We start from the raw sequence: 20,681 nt of genomic DNA, 5'->3' as shown, positions 1-20,681 counted from the left end.
GTTTTACCATTTAAGGGGAGAAAACAGACAAGGGACAATTACAATGTACTATGATAAATGCTGGCTGTAATAGGAATAAGTACAGAATGCTTATGGAAGCAGAGAGAAAAGGCTCCTCAACCAACTTGTGAGAGATGAGATCTGAGAGATTCAAAAAAGTTAACCAAGAGTAGGGGAAAGTGGAAAGATGGGCAGAGAGAGAAAGGCAGGTAGGGGAAGAACAGAGGCAAAGTGCAGGAGGCAACAGACAAAAGGAAGTTTCTTTCAGAAAACTAGGCACTGTGTGGTGCTGTGGCAAAAAGGTGATGCAGGAAAAGTAAGCAGGGCCAGATCAAGAACGCATCTTTTATGCAATGCTACGGTGGACTGATTCTGAGGGCAATGGAATCACCAATAGGTTTTAGAAAGGGAGGTGAACATGAACATATTTTCATTTTTGAAAAACCAACTCTGACAGTGGTGGAAGGAAGTGAGGAAGTGGCTGAGATTGGGGACATGAAACAAGTTAGGAAGCCTTACTGTTTGAAAGTAGAAGATGATAGTGGAATGACAGTGCCCTGGAAAGCAGTCTGAATTCTCAAGCCAAGGCACAAAAGGAGCATGCTGAATTTGAAGGGTCTGTAGGACATCCAAGTGCCAATGCCCAGCCAAGTATGAAATTTAGGTGAAAGAGCGGCTGCAGACTAGATTGGGAGAGAAGAGTACATAAGCACATCTTTAGCTCCAGGAGTAGATCAGGTTATGAGAGAACCAGCAGTGAAAATGAGGAGACATAGGAAAGTGTTTTTAGGAGAAACACTCATGGGACTTTTAAAAGTATGACTTAAGAAGAGGAATCAAATGAGTAAAGTCAGGAGAGCATGGTATTACAGAGGCTAAGAGAGAGGAAAGCATTTTACGGGGAAAAAAAGGCAAAGGGTAACTTACTGCAGAATGGTAGAGAAAATAAAATTGATAATAGTCCATCAGTTTCAGTGAAAACTGATGTTTGTGAAGGGACGCCTAAGTGGCTCAGTGGTTGAGCATCTGCCTCTGGCTCAGGGCATGATCCCGGGGTCCTTGGATAGAGTCCCACATCAGGCTCCCTGCATGGATCCTGCTTCTCCCTCTGCCAATGTTTTGTCTCTCTGTGTCTCTCCTGAATAAATAAATAAAATCTTAAAAAAGAAAAAAAGAAAACTGATGTTTGTGACTCTGAGAAGAGCAGTTTAAGTGAAATGTCTGGCGTTGTGGATTAAGGAATGAACAATAAAAGAAATTAAAAGATGATGATGCGTTTCTCCTTCTGGATGTCTAGATGGGAAAAGGCAGAAAGGAATGTGGCTTGAAAAGGAGGCAAGAGGGGATGGAATACAAACTATTCGGTCAAGAAGGAGGATAAAATCACAGACAGAAGGATAGAAACTTCTACTATAACAGGAAGGCAGTAAGAGAGAAGGAAGAAGGGAGATGGAAGACTGAGGTTTAGCACAATGTTAGTATCACATTTCTGGAAACAATAGTTTGAGCCCAGATTGCCACCTTGGTTGTGTGACCATGGGTAAATCTGACCGTGTATGGATAGAAACTTTTCTGGTCCTCGGTTTACTCTTATGAAGATGAGGATAGTGGATTAGATACTCTCTCAAGGCTCCTTCAGTAATAATTACATAATTACAATTAGGTCATAATCTCATGAGGGTTTTTTTTTTTTTTTGTGAATGACTATAAATTTGTGCTAATGTAGAGAAATGGACATACTTCTCTCTGATATCCACATAGTCAAAAGAGCACTTTGAACTAGACTTACATTGTAAAGTAAAAACCAGTATCACTGTATGGCTCAGGCATATAACAGAAATGTGCAGTCTGGTCTAGGCTGCCCAAACACAAAAATTGAATACAGGTTGGTGCTTCTTTTGACTCCTGGAGATAATCAGTAAAAACCATGTGAATTGATTTTGGTAACAGAAAGCTACTAAAATATTCAGAAAAACTAAAGTTCTCTCTACAAAAGTATTTGAATGAAATCAAGTAAGATCTTACCTACATTATAAGTTTTTAAAATGTCCTTTTTATAATTTTCATTTAAATATAACGGAAGTTTATTTCTTGCTTAAGTCATTTTCAATGTATGTTGACAGAATGGGGAAATCACACTCTGTTCTTATTAATTTAGAGACGCCATCTCTTTCCATTCAAATAAAAAGTTCTTAACTTTTTGTTCCATGACTCATTTGGCAGTTTGGCGAAGCATACAGACCTTTTCTCAGAATAATGTTTTTAAATGCATCATATAAAATGTACAGTATTGCAAAGGAAACATTACACTGAAATATGGTTTTCAAAGTATTTAAAAATTTGGTGTTACAGATGTGCTTCCTTATTAGATTTAATGACAAAATTTAAATTGGTGAATCCAATAATTATTGTAATCTTGAAGCAGTGAGCACAGATATTATTTTGAGATATGAAGAATAAAAATAATATGACTTCTATTGGTGTTAAGAAATACTGACAAAGACCTTTTGCATCCACCTGGCCAATTAGTCAAGAGACTGTGGATTGTACATGGAAATACTCTGTATTTCTGCCGCCCCACCTCAGGGGCCAGAACAGAGTCACATGGGCCACTATCTAGTGGCCAAGAAACAGAACTTCACCAGTTCTTACTCTGAAATCTCTCTAGTTGTTTTTTGGGGATGGGAAAAAGGGCTTTTGTCTGAAACTCACTCTCTAGTAGATTCTTCAGCAAGAGCTCAAGAGAACATTTCGATTCTTGGAATATTCATAACTATTTTATCTGTGGAAGTTATATCTGAAGGTAAGTTTGGCTGGACAGAAACTTAGTTGCTTGTGTTTTCCATCCTTGCGTATCTTAAATATGGTATTACATGGATTTTTCTCCAGTCAGCTAATTTTTTAAGCTTTTCAAATTCTGATTTATGTTTTTTTCCCCAACCTATAGCATTATTTTTTTTTCCATTTTGTTTTAAAATAACAGTTTATAGTTTTGGGATGCCTGCGTGGCTCAGTGTTTGAGCGTCTGCTCAGGGCACGATCCCAGGGTCCTGGGATCAAGTCCCACATCAGGATCCCTGTGGGGAGCTTGCTTCTCCCTCTGCCTATGTCTCTGGCTCTCTCTCTTTGCCTCTCATGAATAAATAAATAAAATCTTTATTTAAAAAAAATGGTTTAGTTTCCATCTACTTTGTAGACTTTTGGGGGCATGTTTTCATTGTTGGGACATTTTGTTTACAATAAACACAGGGGTGCATGTATCTTATCAAATTAGTGTTTTCATTTTCTTTGGGTTAATAGTAGTAGAATTACTAGATTGTATGGTATTTCTATTTTATATTTCTGAGGCACCTCCACATTGCTTTCCACGGTGGCCACCCCAACTTACATTCTTACCACTAGTGTATGATTCCCTCTTCTCTACATCCTTGTAAACACTGATTATTTCTTGTCTTTTTTGATACTAGCTGTTCTAACAGATGTTAAGGTGAAATTTTGTTATGTCATTATGCCATCACCTGCTTTTTATCTGGACTTTTATTCTTCTCCCCCTTTGTCCTGCCCTGCTCAATTTGGATTCTACTTCAAGCAACTTTTCTCCATGAGAAGATCTGCTTTTTATCTGGACTTTTTTTTCTTCTCTCCTTTTGTCCTGCTCTGCTCAATTTGGATTCTACTTCAAGCAACTTTTCTCCATGAGAAGATCTGTTTTGGAAGGGAGCTTTGGTTTGCTTGCTTAAAGAGTATATAAGGACTAGAATGATCCAGCACCATCAAACTGAATTGCTTCTTGGTTCCTTTGTATTCACCCATGAATTAGATCCTGCAAAAACACCCATCTATCTCCAGCATCTACTCTGATTGGCTTAATATGCATGCTAGTGAATAGGTGTTGACAATTTAAGGGATTTCCTATTCTCAGGGTTATCATTTGCCCTGTTTCTTTTCCCTGATTCCATCTGAATCTTGTAGTTGTTGGTAACTGGTCCTTACCTGCTAGTATCTGGGGGTTGGAGGAGGTACCTGGTTTTGATGTAGCTGCTATACACATGTTTTGATTCTGACATCCTAGTTGCTCTGTTTTCATGGAGAAATTAACGAACAATGCCACTTCTGCCAATCTTTCAGGACTCTTCTTCCTGAAATTTGTGTTGTTTTTTAATATTTTATTTATTTATTCATGAGAGACACAGAGAGACAGAGAGGCAGAGACACAGGCAGAGGGAGAAACAGGCTCCATGCAGGGAGCCCGACATGGGACTCGATCCTGGGTCTCCAGGATCACGCCCTGGGCTAAAGGTGGCGCTAAACCACTAAGCCACCGGGGCTGCCCCTGAAATTTGTGTTTTTTAATTTAAAATAATTATTGTTTAAAATTTACTTCAGAGTAATATGAATTGGGGCTATCAGTCATTCTAACAAAACGTAAAACACATCGGTGATTTTCAAACTGTAGTCCTTAGAACCCTGGGAGATTTATGTATATGTGTATGCATAACTGTATGTGTACATGCACTTCTGCTTTCCTTTCTTTACCCTACTTTTTATTTTTATTTTTATTTATGATAGGCACACAGTGAGAGAGAGATAGAGAGGCAGAGACATAGGCAGAGGGAGAAGCAGGCTCCATGCACCGGGAGCCTGACGTGGGATTCGATCCTGGGTCTCCAGGATCGTGCCCTGGGCCAAAGGCAGGCACTAAACCGCTGCGCCACCCAGGGATCCCTCTTTACCCTACTTTGAACAGAAGGGATCCACCATAGATACTGTACTTCCATGAAATACTGTTTGAAGAACCAATTACATGGTTAAAAGGGTCTGAATACCAATGTTCAGGAGTTATCTTTTAAAACCAGTATTTAAAACCTCAGTAAAGTGAACTGATATTCGTAAAAACAGATTTAGTATTCAGAGAGATAATCTGAGCCAAGAACTACAACCAGAATTCAAGAAAAAAAAATCCTCACAAATATCTTTTAACAATTTCTCATGTTTTTCAAAGGCTTGAAGAAAAAGTATGTATTTACTATATTCCTTTACATTTTTACATTTAGTTAATAGTTTCTTTTTTTTTTTAATTTTCATTTATTTATGATAGTCACAGAGAGAGAGAGAGAGGCAGAGACACAGGCAGAGGGAGAAGCAGGCTCCATGCACCGGGAGCCTGATGTAGGATTCGATCCCGGGTCTCCAGGATCGCGCCCTGGGCCAAAGGCAGGCGCCAAACCGCTGCGCCACCCAGGGATCCCCTGTTAATAGTTTCAAATGTGGTATCAAATATAATTCTTAAGTTGTCCAACTGTTTACTTAGAAAAATGTGAAAATTTAAAGTTACATATGCTTTAATCAAAAAATGATCAAATTCCATTTTTCCACTTTGTCTTATCTATTTAAAACTTCAAATTCCCTTAGAGGTATTACAAATGAAATGTTTATAAGAGCAACTTTAGAAAAAATAAAAACAGAACCCTAAATGTAAGTGTTTGTGAAGGAAGACATGATTCCCTGTAGGCCAAACATTCTGGTATATACTATAGTATACTACATACTTATGAAATTGGAACCCATGGATCTACCTATCAGCCCTGTGGATCCAAGAGAACAAGATCCATTACCTTCTGGTAAGCAAAGAAATGTTCATTTCCCTAGATGGTGAGAGTCCCAGAAAGAATTCCAAGCAATGCCATCTTGGAATTCTGGCAAACCAGAAAAGAGTGAGTGGGGCACAGCATCAATAGTTCTTTTAGAGTTCTAGAAGGCCAAATTTTAAGATCTATTGGTGGATTCTTTTTTTTTTTTTTTAAAGATTTATTTATTTATTTATTTATTTATTTATTTATTTATTTATTTATTTATTTATGATAGAGAGAGAGAGAGAGGGCAGAGACACAGGAGGAGGGAGAAGCAGGCTCCATGCCGGGAGCCCGACGCGGGACTCGATCCCGGGACTCCAGGATCGCGCCCTGGGCCAAAGGCAGGCGCTAAACCGCTGAGCCACCCAGGGATCCCCCTATTGGTGGATTCTAATGTATTATTCTTTATTTAATCTCTGGTAAACAGTGCCTTCCTAGGAAACCTCTTCTTACTAAATGCTTTTAAACTTTCCAACCTGCCTGATAGATACCAGCTTCTTTTACTAGAAGATTCAGATTAGTATTACTTGGGTCTTGTAACATTTGCCTACATGGTTGCATGCCAGATAAACAAGGCACTGTAAATCCTTATTCAGAAACTTGCCAGACTGAAACAATATTCAAGGATTGTGTGTACAGAAAAGTTGTGAAAATGAAGGAAAAGAAAACTATAATTGTGTTTATTTTAGAAATCAAAGGCCTTCAAGTAAAACACACACATACACAAATATAGAAATTGGCAATAGATTACATTTTTCTCTGCAATAGGCAGAATCCTTCATTGAAAAATAGAGTGAATCAATGTTATATTCTCTTGGAACTTGTTTAATCATGTATAATATTAAGGCGAAGTCAAACCTGACATATATATTATAAAATATAGTTCTTCTGTCAGTGAACTACCTGTCAACTTGACAGGTTCAATTCTGCTTTAAGCTATTACTGAGGTACTTGATCATTCTAAGAATGCAATATGCAAAAGTTCTTGCTGGACAGAACGGAATATCAAAACTCATGGAGAAGATGCCACAGATATCCACTGATATGACTATAAAGGTGGAGCCATAATGTGTATAAGAAAATATATTTTATTAGTGCCTTATGTAATTTAGATGTATCCATTTTTTGCTGCAATTGTTTCTTTTAGGGTAAGTTACCCTCATCATCCTCTGATGATCTTAAAAATAACAATATCCATCCTTTACCATTACCTTCTCTCTAACGTAAATGAAGTAGAATGTCATAAAGATTTTTGGTGCTCCTCTAATTCAAGTCCCTCATTTTATAATTAAGTCAATGTGATCCACTTTATTTAAAAATAGACAACACAGGTGCCTGGGTGGCTCAGTCTGTTAAGCATCCAACTCTTGATTTTGGCTCAGGTAGTGATCTCAGGGTGGTGAGTGCTCAGTGGAGAGAGTCTGCTTCTCTCCCTCTCCCTCTGCCCCTTCCTGTGCTTGTGCTTGCTTGCTCTATCTCTCAAATAGATAAATAAACCTTAAAAAAATAAACACAACATTTAGTATATCCTCATGATATACCAGGCTTCAACACACACGTTCCAATTTAATCCTAACAGCTCTGTGAGATGGATTTCATCACCCTAAATGTGGAGATGAGAAAATCAAGAGATGCATGGCTTGATCAAGAGCACATACACAATTAATTCTAGAGCCAAGATTAAATCTTTATAGAGTACAAGTCTATTTTGAATGTTTATTAGTCGTTTGATTTGGTTCCCAACTCTCTCTAGCCCTCTACTTTCACACCTAATGTAATGTGACTCATCCAAGGTCATGCAACTAGAGTAGCAACATATGACTCCAGGTTGTCTGACATCAGAGATTTAGCTGTTCCCTCTTCTCTTCACTGCAATTCCATTACTGCATAGCTAGGTATCTCCTCCAATTAAGTACTTTAACATCAGACTTTGACTACTACCTAGAAACTGCAATGAATAAAGTACAATGGTAGATGCTCAGTGTATTATAACTATCCCTAAACTAAATGTATCAGAATGTATCATGCTCTTATTTTTACTTTACGATGACCACTTTTCCCTTTTCTCCAAGGATCTGCTTCAATGCCCTTTGTTTTGGAATTAAAGCAAATATGGGAAATATAATAGAAATATAATAGAAATATAATAGTGTGATATGGGAAAAATATAGGATAGTCTTCTTTGCCCATATATACTTATAATCTGTTTGTATAAATTAAAATTTGCAGTAGAGAAAAAAAACCCTAAATTGTGTGTTATCAACTGGAAGTCCAAATAAAAGAGCACTAAAGAATGAAATAAGAAGGGTAAATGACATGTAGGATTGACAAGGATTGGCATGGCTTGAAAATAGATATTAGGTGAGTTGCAAAATCCAGAATGGTCTATCTGGAGTAAGTGGGTTTTGTAAGAGAAGTTCAAGGAAAGAAGGCTGCCCAGTATAATGAGGCTTTGAATATCAGGCTTTCATGATCATGATTCACAGAGTCATTGTTGATTGCAGAAAATAAAACTAATACCTATCATTTATTTACTCTGTCCCTATGCTGCACTAAACCTTTATAGTATTTCACATAAATCTTGATTGTAACTCCATGAAGTAAAGATTATTAGTCTCATTTTCAGTTGGTATAACTGAGACTTGGTCAGGCAACTTGCTTAAAAGTCACTGGAAAATTAAGTAGAGGATCAATATTCTAAATCATGTCATTTGGATTCTAAAACCCACACTATTTCTGACAGTTGTTTCACCATTAAAACTAACAGACAAAACAACAAAAAAACTTTCTCAAAGCACAAATCTTAGGCCTTCAACTTAAACTATATTCGAGTATAACCACAAAGGGAAAACTATATTTAAAAGATAAAAAGCCAATAAAAGAAAACCTTTTTAAGCCCGAGGTTTCTCATGCAGCCAAATGGAAAATATACAAACACATGTAATAAAGTATACCTTATGACCAACAGTGACTTTGAAATCCCAAAGGACCATATATTTCATATTTAATAGAGCCCTTCCATATTCCTTTTAGCCAACTTCATTTAATTGAGTATCACTAGCTGTGAGCTAATTGTGCAAATAATAGGCCAATGTTTTCTGTATGTCATTTATATGTGTACCTATCTATTTAGCACTAACTGTAGTATCCTTCATTTAATATTTTCTTTATTTTTTTTAAAGATTTTATTCATTTATTCATGAGAGACACACACAGAGAGAGACAGAGACACAGGCACAGGGAGAAGCAGGCTCTTCACAGGGAGCCTGATGTGGGACTTGATCCCGGGACTGGAATCATGCCCTGAGCCAAAGGCAGATGCTAAGCTGCTGAGCCACCCAGGCGTCCCTAATATTTTGTTTAAATTAAAAATGTTTCTCAAGAAGCAAAATGCTTTTGTAAGCCCTTTTAAAAAATAAAATACCTAGTTTAGCCTCAATTAGAAAACCATGAAATCATGGTTCTGATATACTAGTTATCATGCTTTTCCCAATATAAACTAAAATTAACATAGGTAATTATAAATTTTAAAATGTTTATTTTGTACTCCCTGTAATCATCTACACACCTCAGGTATAAAGCATCATACTTAGGAAGCCACCTAAGAGGAACTCTCCTAAGAGGGAGGATACTTAAAAAGTATTCTCCTGTTACTGTTCATGCTGTTAACGGGTTCTGTCCAACTCTAAAGCACATGTGCATATAGTCATAAATGTACAGTACCCTGAGACCAGAAACTCAGTCAAAACAGAAATTTTGTAAGAAGTGAGGCATACTATAGAACTCTCACTTACAGTTAAACAAATATTTTTCCTTTGAAAGTTACTGTTCAAGTAAGTATTTGTAGGTGTTCAATTATAATGGCTGAAGTAATTCTTTAAATATGTCAGAATACTTATCATTAGTTAAGGAAAAATGCCAGTTGTGCTAGAGCTGGGAGGCTGACGGGTGAGTGGGTTTGGAGATGTGAAGTACAGAGAGAATTCTACAGACCTGGCCTGAGGAACAGCAAAAGTGAAGATTCCTTCTGCCCACATTTCTATTCTGGTTAAAGGATTTCTCCAATTCAGCCACTGCATAACCACTGGTGGATCATCTACTACATCTTAAAAATCAGGTAATGAATTTGTCAGATACTCTTAGTTATTAGCAAGAACTAGTGGGAAGTTTTGTGGAGAAAAGTTATGATAACCATCCTAAACTAATTAGTGACAGTGATCTTTTAGAAGTTTATGATGTTTGGGGCCTTTAATATGAGATGAACTATACAATACCTAGTGTGATTCAAACTGCCTATTGCCAGGGCAAGTAGAGCTGCCTGGATTCTGGATTCATACAGATGTATCTTAGCTGCCACTTGTTAGTTGTATGACCTTGGAAATTCTTTAAGCAATTCTGTTTCAGTTCATTCAATGGTGATAACATTACCTACATCATAAGATTGCTGGGAGGATGAAATGACACATGTAGAAATAATAGTTGAAGAGCAAAAACAGTATGTAGAATAATAATAAGTCAATAAATACTGCTATCAGTTATGTGAAGCAGCTTCCCCTTTAATGAGCAAAAATGGAAATGAAAATTTAAATGTCCATGAGAGCACTTGGGTTACAATATACTTGCTTTCAGAGGATGTTAAGCAAATTATTAATTATACAGATGTGCAGCCATAATCTTAAAGTCCATATTGCAAATTGCATTATTTGTATTTAAGATTTCACATACATTTGAAAAACATTTGGTAATTAATGAAGCATTTTCTCACATATTATGTCATTTGAGTCCCACCACAAAGCCTAAGAAGTAAGCAGCACAAGTATTATTCCTATTTTGTAGATGAGGAAACTAGAGTTCAGAAGAGCTATTTAATTATCCCACAATTATAGTAACTGGAGAAGTACTTTCTTACTGTATTACCTCTGCCTCTCATAATTTTTACTTGTTTCACAGTTTAGGATAAAGAAATGGGTATTATCTAATTAAATTCTGATTTAAGATTACTGTTTATTTGCTTTGTGTTGGATTTAAGTAGAAGCGACAAAGTATTTTTCAGCACAATAAAACTTCACATATCTCCTTATTAGGTTCTAGAAGAGTATCCTGTCTTTGAAAGACCCTAAAAATAAATGTAAAAATTTACGTTAATAGTTGGTGTTACTGGCTTTTATTTTGTCTCCTTGGAAAAAAGTAGTAAGTACATTTAAATAATGAATTAAACACCTATCTACCATAAGTATTAGAAATACTGTTGACTTTGCAGATCAGGTTCTAGTTTATCCTTCAAAGACCAACTTCAAGGACGCCCGTGTGGCTCAGAGGTTGAGGGTCTGCCTTCGGCTCAGGGCATGATCCCAGGTCCCGGGATCAAGTCCCGCATCTGGCTCCCCTGTAGAGGGCTGGCTTCTCCCTCTGCCTATGTCTCTGCCTTTCTCTCTAACTCTGTTGTCTTTCATGAATAAATAAAATCTTAAAAAAAACAAAAAACAAAAAACAAAGACCAACTTCATTACTAGATGATTGTTTACTTATACGGTCACCAGGCAAAGCTCCTCTGCCATAGTTGTTGACTTTCTGCTAAATGCAAGCCAGGGCTTTATGGCCATTAGGGGTATAAAACAGCCACAACAGTGATATGCAAACATGCTATTTTAAAATCAAGTCCAATGTCACAGTTCAGATATTTTGTATATTCTAATTAACAAGAACATTATGATCTTTAAAATATTAATGAAAATGTCTAGCATGAAGCCCTCTATTTCTTTTGAGCTAAAGGCAGAGGACCATTCTATATTACAATAAATGACAATAACTAAACATGAAGGAGTTTGTAACTACATGGAATAAACTTAAAATGGTTTTAATCTGAAGCAAAATGATGTAGTCAATGATTACTATGTTATGCTGGGCAGTAGTAATTAAAGACAAGCAGTTTATATATGTACTATTTTAAAAAGCCAATACAAAAGTTTATTTTTTTGTAGATTTTTATTCTTTTATTTGAGAGAGTGGGAGGGGCGGAGGGAGAGGGCCAAGCAGACTCCCTACTGAGCATTGAGCCTGACATGGGGCTCATCCCAGAACCCTAAGATCATGACCTGAGCTGAAGTCAGATTAACTGACTGTGCTCCCCAGCAAAATATTTTAAAGAAACAATGTAGGAGAGAGAGAGTAACTAATCAGATCCAGAAGCCACTCTGAGGCCCTCTCTGTAGATATCTGGCATCTAGGGACCCAGAAGGTCAGCCATCCCAAGTGCTTGGCAGGGGGGTCCCATGGCCTAATGTTCCATAACCATCAGGTTATGACTACTTCTGGTTACTAGGAATATATGATAAAAAATGAGTCTTGGATCTCTTGTGGTTTATAATAAGGCAAAATCTTCTCTGATGTGACAAGTAAAATGGATTTGAGCTTCCAGGTTGACAGGCTCAGATTCTCCTTCCTAATCCCAAATTTCCTACAATTCTGCCAATTAATATGATTTAAATAGAAAAAACATTGCTAGGGTGGGGCCAATAGTCATATCTGCCTAGTATGATTTGGTTTAGTTGAATATCATCTTTTCTTTGTTAGCACCCTTAGAAGGTACACATTGTAGGAAGTATGGGGAAAAGACTGATAATTAATTCTGAGCAAGATATATTTAACAAGGCAGGTCTTTCAGCAATGGAATATCAGGAAATGCAACATTTACTGACCTCTATTTATTGTCTATTAGGTATCCCCCGTAGACAGCCTTAACCATCTAACATGCAGTAAGAATAATTTATTATAATATCACTACAGGTAACACCTCTGTAGTGTCTACTAGGTGCTAGGCACTGTTATATATACATTACATCCCAATTGGGGTGGATTACTATTACCATCCCAGTTTTACAGACAAGAAAGCTGAGGCATAGAGCAGTTAAGTAATTTCAAGCTCACACTGCCAGGTGGTTCCCTGATTAGAAGTTACCTTTGGCTATAAAGAACTATTCTATCAGATAGAGATGATCAAGAGTATAAGAGATAATGGGGCATGCAAAGGATGAGGTGGGAGAGTATCAAAATTAATTTCTTGGTTTAGAATTGGTTCTGGTTCTTTCCTTAACCTATAGTGCCCAGGTATCACTTAACACTTGTCCCATCCCTAATCCATTAATTTTCTCCTCCCTGCCTAGACTGGTGGAAGACCATAAAGTTCTCTGAGCTGGGGTGGAAAAACCTCAGGACTGAGGATTGGTCATGCACAGCAAATAAAATTTGTGAGAAGCTGTAGTCTTTAATCAGACATTATCTTATATCTGCCTATACAGATAAAAACTATCAATGGAGAATAGTCATTGGTCTTTTAAAGTAAAATTAATAGTTTCCGGAAGTTGTTATCGCCTGATGAGAATTAGCATTTTAATATCATGCCCTGCTTAAGACTGGCAGCTTGAAAGTACTACTTGGTAACATATGTTCTTCATACTAGTTATACATCGGTAACAAAGGCATATATTCACACACAAGTTTTAGCAATAGTAAGAATAGGCAGCATATAGAGAAAGTGTTAGACAATGAAGACCTCAAGTTAGATTCAATACAATACAGTGACAGCATCAGGGAGACTTTTTTTGAATTATGCCATCTAACTATAATATTTCATACTGAATGATGCTAATCTTGTATTATTAAAAATGAAAAACATGTTACAATGGATTCCAAATAAATCCCTTAGTGGGATATTTATGGCAAATCACTTCAGTTTACTCCCAAGTTTACAACAGAACCACAACTGGATGGAATTACAGTTTGTTATAATTTTAGAAAACCCTATACAGTAGATGAAAATCACATTTAATATAAATGTTACATCACACAGTCATATTACTCTTGAAGTAACAGTTTTATTGTAGTGTGAGTTTTCAGAATATGCAATGTAATCAAGACATTTCAAGTAGAAATATATTAAATTCATATTTAAAATGTTTAACAAATGTGCAATAGCATAATCATGGGAAGTAGACAGTATTCTAATACCAGGAATATTTGTTTTGGAGATTTGATAATCACACACACATGCACACACACAAGTTTTTGTGGCTTATCAGCAAAAATAAATAAATGCAAGTTGTAACATTTTATTTATATTAAAAATCTTGGGGATCCCTGGGTGGCGCAGCGGTTTGGCGCCTGCCTTTGGCCCAGGGCGCGATCCTGGAGACCCGGGATCGAATCCCACATCGGGCTCCCGGTGCATGGAGCCTGCTTCTCCCTCTGCCTGTGTCTCTGCCTCTCTCTCTCTCTCTGTGTGTGACTATCATAAATAAATAAAATTAAAAAAAAAAATCTTGTATTTTTAAAAAGATTTTATTTATTTGAGAGAGAGAGAGAGAGTGCATGAGTGAGAGAGAGAGAGCAGAGGCAGTAGGAGAGGGAGAAACAGACTCCCCGCTGAGCAGAGAGCCTGATGTGGGGCTCCCAGGAAACTGAGATCAGGACCTCAGCTGAAGGCAGACACTTAACCAACTGAGCCACCCAGGCACCCCTAAAAATCCTTTAAAAAGGAAATCATACTAATGGTAACTAGAGAATCATTCAGAGTACTATAATCTATGAATAGGCAACGATTTGACTATTACGAATTTCTAATTTCTGGGTATCAATGTATAAAAAATCTTATTTACTATTTTCCAAATATGTTTGAATCAAGAATCAAGACAGGATTCTTCTATCATATTTCAGCACAGCTTTTAAAAAAAGATATTCATTTATTTGTCAGTTTCAATTTAATAAACTAAAGACAACAATACTTGAATCAAAGTTACCAAACATGGAATCCCTGGGTGGCTCAGCAGTCTAGTGCCTGCCTTCAGCCCAGGGCGTGATCCTGGAGTCCTGGAATCAAGTCCCACATTGGGCTCCTTGTGTGGAGCCTGCTTCTCCCTCTGCCTGTGTGTCTCTGTTTCTCTCTCTCTCTCATGAATAAATAAAAATCTTTAAAAAAAAAAACAAACCCACAAACCTACCTAACAAACTTAAGTTAACTGTGGCAAAATGGAGCAAAGATCACACATAGTGTTATTTACAGTTGTTTTTTTGGCTTCTTTCTAGGTACTGTGATAGCAACCTGTGGGTTTGAGGTTACAGTAGTGGTGCTGGACTTACATGGGATCATCTAAACTGTTTTTCTAGTCCATCTGAATATGGCACACATTTTAAGAAAGCAACCTTGGGCCAACCATATGGTTGATAGCTTTGAGAATGTCTTTACTTAGACTAATAGAGGTAGCCTACTGCTGTAGAAATACGTGAAACTTCATGCTTGTACAATGGTTCTCCTATTTAACCAATTCCCGCTGTGAAAATCATTTCCATTTCTATAAAATGGAAATAAAAAAACAGATTTTAATGGTTTTCTGTGAAAATTAAGAGTATTCTGTGAATTACAAAATAGTTTAATAAGAACTTCCAGTATCAGGGCATCTAGCTGGCTTAGTAAGTAGAACATACAACGTGAGTTCAAGCATCATGTTGGGTGTAGAGATTACTTAAAAAAATAAATACAACAAAATAAAAGAATTTCTAGTGTTTAAAACAGTAGGCTATGTTCATATAGACATAGATACATGGCTGAAAGATGAATGAAATGTAATGATTCCTTGAAATAAATATAGATAGTAATTTAGTAATAAGTACTTAATTTTATTCATGCTTTGGCTTCTTGGATGTCACTGACCACTTTCAATTCCTCCTATCTTGGCATTTCCAAATCTTTACTATCCTTTAAGACCAAGCTCCAAAACTACATCTTCTAAGAACATTCCCATGACAATCCAAATGGAAATAATCTAACCTTTCTGTGATTACCAAAGCAGTTTAGCTGGTCTTCATCCACCTTATATTATAGGTATTTATGTACGTATTTTATCTCCTTTGATTATACACCAACATACAGTTTATACTATGCTATAAAACACATCTCATTAATCCTAATAACAGCAGTAATAATAGTAACAACAAGCAGCAGTAACATTAACTGCTGCTGCTACTCTGAGCTATAGACAGTTTATTATACACCAAGAATCATAGATTTTTGAGGGCCTTAAATATAACCTATGTGGCAGGTACCATTATCACCTTATATATATAAAGGTGAGAAAAAGAAAATAGGGGTGGGTAGAGCCGGGATTTGAGCCTGAGTGTTAAGCTAAATCACCTCTGCAATAGGTATTCTGTATGGTAGGCCAAAAAGGCATGATTTCCATTAAGGCCAGTGAAGTACTTAATTATTAAGCAGAGACTTGAACCCAGGTCTTCTGAATTCAATTTTAGTGTTTTACATTGTATATCTGTCTTTCCCACTAACTCCAACTGTGTGCCTATGGACTACTGAGAGTCCGTTCAATGACTCAAAGTGCCAACTAGTCACATACAGTCCAAATCATAAAAATAACCCTAGAAGTGTCACCCAATGAGTTGGGGCTGCCTAGCAATATCATGTTTTGAGACAGCTAGCTCAGTCATTGAACTTCTGTACCAGGGATTCTTCATCTGGAAAACAAAGATAAGAACTTGACTACTACCAAAACTTGCAGGATTTGAAATTAAGGGGGAAAACCCTTTTAGTTATTCAGAATAAAAGTGTCCGGCACAAAGTAAATTTTATGTTTTCCTTTTCAATGTTTAAAACTAGGGCAGCTTGGGTGGCTCAGCGGTTTAGGGCCGCCTTCAGCCCAGGGTGTGATCCTGGAGACCCGGGACTGAGTCCCACGTCGGGCTCCCTGCATGGAGCCTGCTTCTCCTTCTGCCTGTGTCTCTGCTTCTCTCTCCTCTGTGTGTCTCTCATGAATAAATAAATAAAAACTTTTAAAAAATAAAAAATAAAAATAAATAAAAAATAAAACTAAAACAAATATTTGAATTTATTATATAGATAGTAGTATACCGAGATGGGTTTCATTTTGGTCTGTGGTTTTTACAGATCACAAAAATTTTAAGGAATATGGAATTAAAATAGGCAAAATAGCTCTCTCTACAACAACTGGTGGAACTTCTCCAGAAACTTCCCTCACAACTTAAAATGGCCGAAGGCCTAAATAATTTGCTCACATGATGAATTTGTGTGGCAGACCTCAGAGCAATTGAAAGGTTATTGCAGAGGTCCTGGGGGGTGTTTATATAGTTTCCCTATTATAAAGCAGTATTTGTTTACTTTTTCCCTCATATTTTGGTTATTTCAATAACCAAATATTGTTATTTCAATAACGTGTTTGCATTTGTAAAAATTTATGGTTCTCACTTACCTTCTCATGATTAGAAGCTGGAGAACAACCTCAAGTTACTAATTAAGCAGGCTTTAATGATTATCCAACTAATTTGGGGTGTAATTCAACTATGTGTATCCATTGTAAGTTTTGCTCTTAGTATATCTCATCTTTCTTAGCCAAATCTGCCTTGTCAACCAGCAGAATGTTTATGAATTACAAAAAAATTCATTTTATTCTACTAGTTACAAAATAACTGAACAATGAAAAATAAATTTCAAAAACAATACTCTTAGGAGTGAAGGATAGCCCTTCTGGAATTTCCCATAGGTAGATTTACATATTTAAGAAAAAAAATTGTCAGGCTTTGAAAACAAAACAGAGGGCAATAATTTCTGAGCACAAAAGATCTGTGTTTAGTTTACTTATTATTATTTGCAGGTGGTAGTAAACAGTTTTATTGATGGGGAGGGAGTTGGGGGAGGCAAACTCTAGAGAGGGTCCAGGACTCATCTGCCATGCTTGATCAGCTGGAGGTCAAGGGCAATGTCACAAGGGGGATCTGTGTTTAGTTTAAATGTGTGTGGCCCCATAATTAAGGCTGAAAATTGAATCCAAAGGAAGATCTAGTTCAAACTACATTTGTAAAAACAGATGGAATCTTAATTAACAAATCAGAATGAAAATAAAATATAGTCAATGATTCTCTTACTTCTTGATTTACTGATATTTACTTGTTTGGAAGACACTAAGTGCACTTCCTATTGGAAGTTAAGTTAGGTATTGACGGTTAGGTTCGGCAATCAACTTGCTTAATTATGTCTCTGTTAATAGCTCTGTTCCATCTACTTTGTATGCTGAGAAGCCTCTGTAAACCTAACTTTCAGGTCTTCTCCCAGAAAGAGGAGACAGCAAAACCCGAATTAAGCAGTTCTAGGCAGGCATAGGCCTTAGTATGATAAAAAGATAGGATAATGCTAGTGAGTTCTTTTGACTTCTTTGGAATCAAGTCCCCACAGTTGGCCTCAGGAACTTCTGAGAATCTCTGACACACCCATAAAGGAGCAGAGCACAATGAAAAATGTTAAGCAGACAAAAAACATCTAATATATTCCACGCAATGTTCAGAATCTGAGTTCAGCTGCAGCTAAATTAGTAAGTACACTGTATAGCAACTTAAAAGGAGGTAATATTTTATTTTAGTGCCTGCATTTGTATGCAGTTTTAAAAGTTTGGCAACTTAAGACATACACATAGTTCAAACACAGCTTTACAAGACTTGTGATTCTAGGTGTATCTGCACAGCATTATTTTACATATACCCACTGCCTGTACATAGAAAGGGAGCTGTTAGATTATCCTATTAGCAGGCTATGCTTTCTGGTTTATGAGCTGACAGTCTTTGTCCTGTAAAGGAAGTACTGTGAATGCTTATTCCATTACATCTTCTTGCTAATTTCCTCTAGCCTACAACTCAGTTGTATTAGGTGTTCTGGTAATTTATTTGATAATTTCTGTCTTGAAGTTTTTTATGAGACTAAGGAAGACACAAGGTAGAACATAAGACTTAAATCAGATTTCAGAGGGCAGATAGAAAGCAATCAGACCTGAAATTCCTGTAAAGGTCCAACCCAGTTGGACCTCTCAGCTTTTAAAATAAGGACTCCCTTCACAAGTAGTACCACTTAAAATAAACCATTCTTTTTCAAAGCTTTTTGTCCTCCTAAAATAATAAGCTCTTCCTAATAGAGATATTGTTGTGAATTAATAACTAAAAAACATAAGGTATGAGAGAAGGAAGTTACTATTAAGGGCTATAAAATTTTAAAAAATCAGTTACAAAGTATTAAAAGCAATCAAAGAACAGCTAATGACTACCTAAAAAATTCATTTCTTACAAAATATCCAAAGAGAACTAAATTGAGAAAAGTAAAACATGTCTTTCTTTTATTCTTCCCTTTAAGTTTTAGTAGCCTGATTCTAACAGGAACCTGAACTGAGCACTATTAATTTTATACAATTTGCAACTCTCTCAGAATTTCTGTCTAACCAACTATGAAACTAAAGAGTACAGAAAACTGCACTTTCAGGTTAATATAGCAGTCATCACAGCTATTTATTCTCAGGTGTTTATCTTATTTAAAAAGTAGTATCTACTTACTTAAAAAGTAGTATCTTACTTAAAAACTCTGTAATAAGCTCAGGAAGGGGTTCCTCCCTCTTCAAGATACTAACATCCTAACACTTAGGGGATACTTCCTGGGCCAATGTATAAGTACACCCTAAAAATAATGCTGTAACATTTTGCCCTAGAAGAGAGTTAGTTGCAGAGGATTAAGAAAATCTATAATGAAAATTGTATTTATTGTTTGCTTTACAATACTTTTAAAATATGCAGTAACTTTATTTATACTTTACTATGATATTCAGTGACTCCCTCTTTAAACTCAGAAATGCACATAAAGAGATTTTTAAAAATCCTCAAGCTATATAGTTCTGTGTACCTCAGTCTTCTAAAAGTTGTACCATTTTTACATGAGGAGTGAATATATAGAAAAAGAAAGTGTGCTAAAACTTTAGTCTTGGTTTTTCTTTTGTTAATGCTTTGAATATTTGTTCTGTTTAATCCTTTAAATCATATTCATATCAACTCTCTTCTTAAAAACAGACTAACAATATAGAGCATTTTTGCTTTTTATTCACCATGGAAAGCAGAAACAAACTGAGAGCTTGAGAATATACTGCTTCCAACAGAAATGGATGAATTAAAAAGTCTGTTCATTTTAACAAAAAATTCATTATTTTTAATAACATGTTGAAAATACCACAACCAGGTTGATTTAACTGACACATTTAAAATGTACAAGATAAAGCAGGATATTCTACTTAAGGCAGCACTTACCAGTTACAGAAAGGAAGATTTAAGGCTATCTGTTGGATTACAGGCATTTTGGAATAAATTATGGTCCTCTAAAAGTTTTTTTCCTCCTTATTGCCCCTACCAGATCTCTAGCCACACTGCCCTTTATAAAAAATGACAGCAATAATGTCATTTTCACAGAGATAAAACCTCAGTTCTCATTTGCCCAACACAGAATTATATAGTAGTAATTCAACCACTTTAAGTAACATGAATTGCCTAGCCTAATAAAGATTATAACTAGTTCAAGTTAGGGTGTTATTCTAAACCAATAATCTAAGTCTAAATTTTAACTGGTCAATGTGTGCTAAAATTTAAAATTCCCTTGTTTGGTACACATGACCTTTGCCCTGAAATTTCTACAGTTTCACAAAATTCTTCATAGTGATTTAAAAATATACATTGTTGGCAAGAAAGCACTATCCCCCAAATCCAAATAATTTGCAAGAGTCAACAGAGGATTGCCAATTGGTTCACAAGAGAACATACTCACAGAAAAAAAAATGTTTCTGTATAAATTACACCTGTTTATGCTTCAAATTCCTTAAAGTGTTTCAATTACGCCTCTTGCTGACAAGTAAATGCATGACCTTAAAATACATGCAGCAGACAGATATATCATGTTGTTGAATGTATTAATCCACCAATGGGTATAGATTATTAAAAAGTGACTATACAAACTGCTATATTCCATTTGCAACAATTTCTGAACCATGCAACAAACTCCATCTTTTTTCTTCCCTGATTTTAGCCAAAAAAATAGTTTCCAAACTCCACAAAAACAAAGAAATGTTGAAAATTCACCATCAACCTTTCCTAGATCTCAATTTCAACAATCATTTATCCATAATTTAGTATCCAGGAAGAATAAGATTAACAGGCATATGGTAAAAC

At 36.1% G+C, this 20,681-nt stretch overlaps 1 protein-coding gene across 11 annotated transcripts in view; it reads right to left on the bottom strand.

Moving 5' to 3' along the window:
* The window catches only part of UBE2E2 (ubiquitin conjugating enzyme E2 E2), a 469,097-nt gene that overhangs the window by 111,000 nt on the left and 337,416 nt on the right, over positions 1–20,681 (bottom strand). The window contains exon 1 of one of the 11 annotated variants that reach the window (XM_077865387.1): positions 3,994–4,082. The exons of the other annotated variants lie outside the window; for them this stretch is intronic. Coding sequence (XP_077721513.1) covers positions 3,994–4,067 — 74 coding nt within the window. The 5' untranslated portion in view covers positions 4,068–4,082. Of the gene's footprint in view, positions 1–3,993; positions 4,083–20,681 lie in introns of those variants that run through there. 11 annotated transcript variants of the gene reach the window in all.

The sequence above is a fragment of the Canis aureus genome, chromosome 22 (assembly GCF_053574225.1).
Source record: "Canis aureus isolate CA01 chromosome 22, VMU_Caureus_v.1.0, whole genome shotgun sequence".
NCBI classification, from domain to species: Eukaryota; Metazoa; Chordata; class Mammalia; order Carnivora; family Canidae; genus Canis; species Canis aureus.
The sequence above is the reverse complement of the archived record's forward strand: the minus strand, read 5'-3'. Positions and strand labels throughout refer to the sequence as shown.